Here is a 6,395-nt window from a genome sequence, read left to right on the forward strand (position 1 = left end):
TATTTAACATAATAAACAGTGAGCGGTATCTAGCAACACATCACTGCTACCCAGGACACGAAAATGTCATGTGATCTGACAATTTCTTATGTGATAATACTTATGTGTATAATTACCCTTTTGCCCTTATGTCTATATTGAACACAAGGCATAGATCGTGTCATCCTTGTCCAGTTCAATATTGGGCCCATAGACATTTATCCTGTTATACAGGATGGGCAAATTCCATCTAGGTCACTCATGTCCCTCAGCATGCTTCGTGGAGTACCCATCAACTGTCTTTATGGTTATCCAGTTACAGATAATGTTTGATCAACAATAAAGCACTCAACTCTACATCTAGGGTCCATAGTGGTTTCAGGTCGAAGAGTGGTATACACCATTATCACCATGAGAATAACTTATGACACTTTGCATAACTTTCTATATAGTATTCTCATAGCGGGTCAATCCGGTATAAATATTACTCCTAATATTCATACCTATGTTTAAGACTTGATAACTCTTTATCCATGATCCATGAGATGTGATCATCAGTCTACAAACATAATAGTCTTAATGCTTTAATGTTATCCCACTTCACACTAAAGCTCGACTACGGATACTTTAAGAATAGTGTCCTTATGTTTAATGTGATCTCATGATTAAGTCATACTTGATACATTAAACAGACTAGCTATTCTAGGGACTTTATTAAACAAACGTAATAAAGAAAAAGCCTTTTATTATTAATAAATAATTCGATACAAGTACCAAAAGTATTGGCCTCTAGGGCTTACACCAACAGAGTTTGCTCTACGCCTTGGCGTGTTTGCTCCGCTCGGAGATTGCCAATTTCTATTTGCATCCATGACCATTGATCTGGTGTCACATATGATGAACCGGCACCTGGGTGCGTGGTGTCCTCAGGTGGAGCAACAAATTGCTCCTGTTCCTGCATCTCTTCCTGTACTTCTTCCTCTGGTGGATCACCTACAACAAATATGTCAACATTGTGCTCGTCCATATCATCTTGGACGACACTCTCATATAGCCAATTGGCTGTGTTGGAAATTCTAATTCGTGCAGGATCAGAAAGAGCCATTATAAACTGACCAGAACTCATTAAGGGATAATAATCAGAAATTTGTGAAATCATACCTTGCTGGACCAATGTGTTCATGTCCAGTTTGTGCTTACCTGCCACCGGTGTCTCATTAAGTGCAGCAGGGTCATATCTGAAATGGTGGGCAATCTGTGTGATGATGCCCCTTATGAAGATTCCCCCCCTGGGTTGCTCTCCCCACTCGACCCAGGTAATCCGCTGTAAATGTTGCAACGCTCACAGCTACACGGTTTGCCATGGAAAACAAAAAGAAGAGTTTCCTTTGGGTGGCTACACCTATGTTATCACCCCTACCAAAAAGTGTGAAAGCCAGCACCTTATGGGCATACCTGAAGCAGGGGTTCTGAATGCCAAATGCCTTCTCCCCTTTTGCCACATAATCAGATTGTCCCATAATGGCCAACCAGAAAGTCTTAGCATCAAAACTATCTGATACGGCTCCGAGGCCATAAAGGGATAGGCAGAGAATTTCACCTAGCTGCTCCACTGTCAACTCGTGGTCGACATTCTATAACCTGAAAGACATCGTTCCTCCAAAGTACATCGTTGTACCCGTCCAACCTTTTTTCAGCTTGAACTCAATTATGCTCAAGAATTCTAAGGTGATGCGCTCATAGGTTGGCGCTTCACAATGCAAAAATTCAAGCATTCCTAGGACATGGAATATCCTATCCAATTCTTTTGACAAACCTAATTGAAATAAAGTATCGGAGCAAAGGTACCTTGTCAGAGTGATTTTCCGTTTGACGTGAGATGCGTACCTCCGTTCATGCTCCGGGTTGTCAAAGATGATATCATATGAACTCAGATGACGAATGGTCCGTTTCCGTGGACGGGATGATTCCGCATATGTTTGCTTCCCTTTGGAAGTTCTTTTTAGCAGTATTATTGATTCCTGCAACATAATGTATTACCCCAAAAAAAGAATGGAAAATGAAAAAAACGATTACCGTAGCCTTGTAGAGGATGGAGAGTAGAGCAAATTTTGTGAAGGGTGCCGACAATTTGGACAGAGTAAGGTGCTTAAGTTGAGAGCTTTAAGGTGGTGTGGTTATGGAGGAAGGTGAAGAACAAATGAGGAAGGAGGGGGATTATGTAAAAATGAGAGAGAGAGAGAGAGAGAGAGAGAGAGAGAGAGAGAGAGAGTGAAAGAAAATCAGATTTTATTGGAAGATTAAGGGTAAAATATGTTTAAGTGGTGGAAAATCCGGGTGGGGTCCACAAAAGCACAAAAAGAAAAAATCAAATTTTGTTAGAATCAAAATTGTTATGGATGACACCCCCACCAAATAATTCGCGTAGTCTGTGAACCACGGGATATTGATAACAGTGAGAATGCGCTCATCAGTGAACTTATCCTTTATCAGTCTCTTTTCTTCTGTTTCTTCAATAGGTGACATGCGAGATAGCTGATTTGCCAATGTGATTTCACACCCTCTTTTGTCTCGGATCTCTACATCAAATTCTTGGAGGAGTAAGATCCACCTGAGAAGTCTCGGCTTAGAGTCTTGTTTAGAAAACAAATATTTCTAAGCGGCATGGTCCGTATACACTACAACCTTCGATCCTAACAAATATTGCCTGAACTTGTCAAAAGCGTAAACCACGACGAACAACTCTTTTTCAGTGGTTGCGTAGTTCATTTGTTCTGGGTTCAACACATGACTAGCATAGTAAATGACATGTAATAACTTCTCTCTTTGCTGTCCTAAGACTTCCCCTACAGCAATATCACTAGCATCACACATGATCTCAAACGGAAGAGACCACTCGGGGGCAATAGCAATGGGTGCTGAAATCAGTTTGATCTTCAATGTCTCAAAGTCCATGGCACATTCTTTGTTGAATAGAAACGCCTTATCTTTAACCAATAGAGTGGTCAGCGGTTTTGCAATTTTTGAAAAATCTCTTATGAACCTGCGGTAAAAGCCCGCGTGTCCTAAGAAACTCCTGATACCCTTCTCATTAATAGGGGGTGGGAGTTTAGATATCACTTCCACTTTTGCTTGGTCAACTTCAATTCCCTTGTAGGAAATTTGGTGACCCAACACTATCCCCTTACGCACCATGAAGTGACATTTCTCCCAGTTCAAAATTAAATTCGTTTTCTGGCACCTGTCTAAAACAAGAGAGAGATTAGTTAAACAGTTATAAAATGACGATCCAAAGACCGAGAAGTCATCCATGAAGACTTCCGTATGATTTTCGAGCATGTCGATGAAAATGGAAGTCATGCATCATTGGAAGGTGGCTTGAGCATTACACAACCCGAATGGCATTCTTCTGTAAGCAAAAACACCATACAGGCATGTGAATGTTGTCTTTTCTTGGTCTTCCGGAGCTACAACAATCTGATTATACCTGGAGTATCCATATAGAAAATAGTAGTAATCATGCCTGGCTAACATCTCCAACATCTGGTCAATAAAAGGTAAAGGGAAATCGTCCTTCCTAGTTGTTGTGTTCAACCTTCTGTAGTCAATGCAAACACGCCATCTAGTTATTGTCCGAGTAGGAATTAACTCATTTTTTTCATTCTTTATTACGGTGGTCCCCCCCTTTCTTAGGGACAACATGAACCGGGCTCACCCACGGGCTGTCAGAAATAGGATATATAAGACCTGCGTCTAACAGTTTCACCACGTCTTTCCGAACTACTTCCTTCATTGCAGGATTGAGTCTTCTATGCGGTTGGACTACCGGTTTGTGGTCGTCTTCCATGAGAATTTTATGCATGCACACAGTAGAGCTAATACCCTTCAAATCTTCAATTGCCCATCCAATAGCATTTTTTTACTTTTTCAAGACATGGATGGGCTTTTCTTCTTGAATAATCTGAAGGCTCGAGTTTATGATAGCAGGACATTTTCCTTCAGGTTCGAGAAAGACATATTTGAGGTTGTCAAGAAGTTGTTTCAACTCCGTTTCCTTCTTTCGTTCTTCATTCTCCTCACTAGATTGAGGTAGGCATAAATCCTCCCATCGGCGTGGTCGATATCCTTTCCATGGGGGTTGTGTGTCCAACAAGGCTAGCATTTCAGATTCCCTGTTGTCCACTTCTTTATCCGCATCAAAAATGGATAAACTCAACACTCTTTCCAAAGGTGACTGGGGTGTATGCAAAGGGTTATCATATGTCATCACCTGATCCAGAACCTCTATAGTATGACTAGTACAAATATCATCCTTGTACCTCATGGTGTTTCGAACATCGATTTTCAATTCCTCATCATAAACCTTCAACATCATTGTTCCTTCTTCTATGTTTATCAAGCATCGTCCCGTCTCCAAAAAGGGTCTCCCCAGAATGAGAGGGATCTCTTCATCTTCCGGAATTTTAAGAATTACAAAATCCACCAGAAATACAAACTTATCAATTTTCACCAGAACATCTTCGACAATGCCATACGGTTTCTTGACCGAATGATCGGAGAATTGGAGTGTCATCCAGGTATCTTGCATAAACCATATACCAAGCTTCTTGTAAATGGATAACGGCATGAGACTCACACTAGCTCCCAGATAAATAAGAGCTTTGTTGAACGACTTATCTCCAATAGTACACGGGATAGTGACAGCTCCTCGATCCTTCTTCTTTATTGAAATCTTCATACCCTGCAAAATAGCACTACAAGTTTCGGTTAGAATAATCGGGTTAGTTCCGGTGGTATGCCTCTTCGAAATGATATCCTTCATGAACTTGGCATACGTAGGCATTTTTTCTAGTGCCTCCAACAAAGCAATGTTAATATCCAGCTTCTTGAACAACTCTAAGAATTTTTCAAAGTTTTTCTAATGTTGTCCTTTTTTCTTGTTTCTAGTGGGAAAGGGAAGCTTAACAACCGGCTTGGGCTCAATGACTGTTTCTTTCACAACCGGTTTCGGTGCTACCACTTCTTCCCTAACAACTTCATTTTCTTTGATCTCAAGGTCCACTTTGATCAATTGGTCTTCCTCTTCATCCACTTCCTCGACAACTTAATCCGATTTACCACTTCTTATTGTCACCAGGCTCACATTATTATGCTCTCTAGGATTTGTCACGGTTGTACTAGGTAGAGCACCTTGTGCTTGAGAACTCGAAGCTAGTTATTGAGCAATTTGACCCATTTGGACTTCAAGATTCTTTATGGATGTTGTAGTGTTTTTCTGATTGTTCCGGGTTTCTTCTTGAAATTGAACATTATGAGCTGCCATTCTTTCAATGGAAATTTCCCAATCAGCTTTCTTAGGGGCTTGTTGCTGATGTTGTTGTTGATATTGAGTTTGGTACTGACCATGTTGAGGAGCGGTTCCTTTTTGGTCTTTCCATGAGAAGTTGGGATGATTCTTCCAACCTGGATTGTACGTGTTGGAATAAGGATTATTCTGCTTCAAAAATTTGATTTCCTCCAATTGTTAAGGAGTTGCAAAACAATAAACAGTTTGGTGCTGACCACTACAAATTTCACAGCAGACAGTAGGAACCGGTTGGACCTGCGCCACTTGTTGGGTACCTATATTCATCGTCTTCAGCTTCTTATCAACTTCGGCAGCTATAGTATCTTCAATACGGATTTTATTAGTTTCCAGCTTTAAATCCATAACCCCTTCTGGTTTGCTTTGACACCTATCGTACAACTCCATGTGTTCATTAGTAGCAATTGCTTCAATGATCTTCTTGATACCGGTGGCTATTGAAAAATTTGTGGAACCACCGGCTGCAGTATCAATCAGCTGTTTGGTCTTTATTTTGATACCATTCACAAACATCTACATATGTTCAGTAGCATTTGTATTATGAGTTGGGCAGGCTACTAGGACTCTCTTGAATCTCTTGTAAGCGTCTCCCAAAGTTTCCCCGTCCTTTTGCTTAAAATTCAGAATTTCATACCTCTTCTGCATAAATATCGATGCTGGAAAATACTCATTCAAGAAGGCTTTTTCCATTTCTTCCCATGATGTGATGCTACCAACGGGTAAGGAATAAAACCATTCTTCAGCTTCTTCCGCTAAGGTAAATGGGAACATTCTCAATTTCTTGGCTTCCTCAGTGTGACCATATATTTTTAGAGTGTTTCTCATGGTCAGAAAACTCTGCAAATGCTTGTTTGCATCTTCATTCACTTTTCCAGTAAAATGCTTCCTTTCAAGGTGATTAATGGTACTCACGTACAGCTGGAAATTAGCCACGTTCACAGGTTGGTTGACAATAGTTAATCTGCCGATTTGTGCATTTGCACCTTTGTAGTCTCCTAACAGTCTTTCTGGTGGCGGTGGAGCTTCAGCCATAATTTTGATCTCTCTATCA

At 40.6% G+C, this 6,395-nt stretch overlaps 1 protein-coding gene across 1 annotated transcript; it reads right to left on the minus strand.

The window, feature by feature from the left end:
- Positions 1–2,634: 2,634 nt before the first annotated feature.
- Positions 2,635–5,857, minus strand: LOC127081891 (uncharacterized). Its single transcript, XM_051022118.1, has 4 exons — positions 5,602–5,857; positions 3,903–4,875; positions 3,467–3,601; positions 2,635–3,220 (listed from the first exon to the last, which is right to left on the minus strand). The coding sequence occupies exons 1-4, from the start codon at positions 5,855–5,857 to the stop codon at positions 2,635–2,637; spliced, it is 1,950 nt and encodes a 649-aa protein (XP_050878075.1).
- Positions 5,858–6,395: the final 538 nt, after the last annotated feature.

Source organism: Lathyrus oleraceus, chromosome 5 (assembly GCF_024323335.1).
Source record: "Lathyrus oleraceus cultivar Zhongwan6 chromosome 5, CAAS_Psat_ZW6_1.0, whole genome shotgun sequence".
Taxonomy (NCBI): Eukaryota; Viridiplantae; Streptophyta; class Magnoliopsida; order Fabales; family Fabaceae; genus Lathyrus; species Lathyrus oleraceus.

Excerpts from the sequence above, each read along its gene's own strand:
- LOC127081891 (XM_051022118.1), bottom strand. The coding sequence starts at position 5,857 with ATGTTTGTGAATGGTATCAAAATAAAGACCAAACAGCTGATTGATACT. Across the intron at positions 3,602-3,902 it reads CCCATCCATGTCTTGAAAAA|ATGGCGTGTTTGCATTGACT; the intron begins GTAAAAAAATGC and ends GACAATAACTAG. Across the intron at positions 3,221-3,466 it reads TTTCTATATGGATACTCCAG|GTGCCAGAAAACGAATTTAA; the intron begins GTATAATCAGAT and ends TGTTTTAGACAG.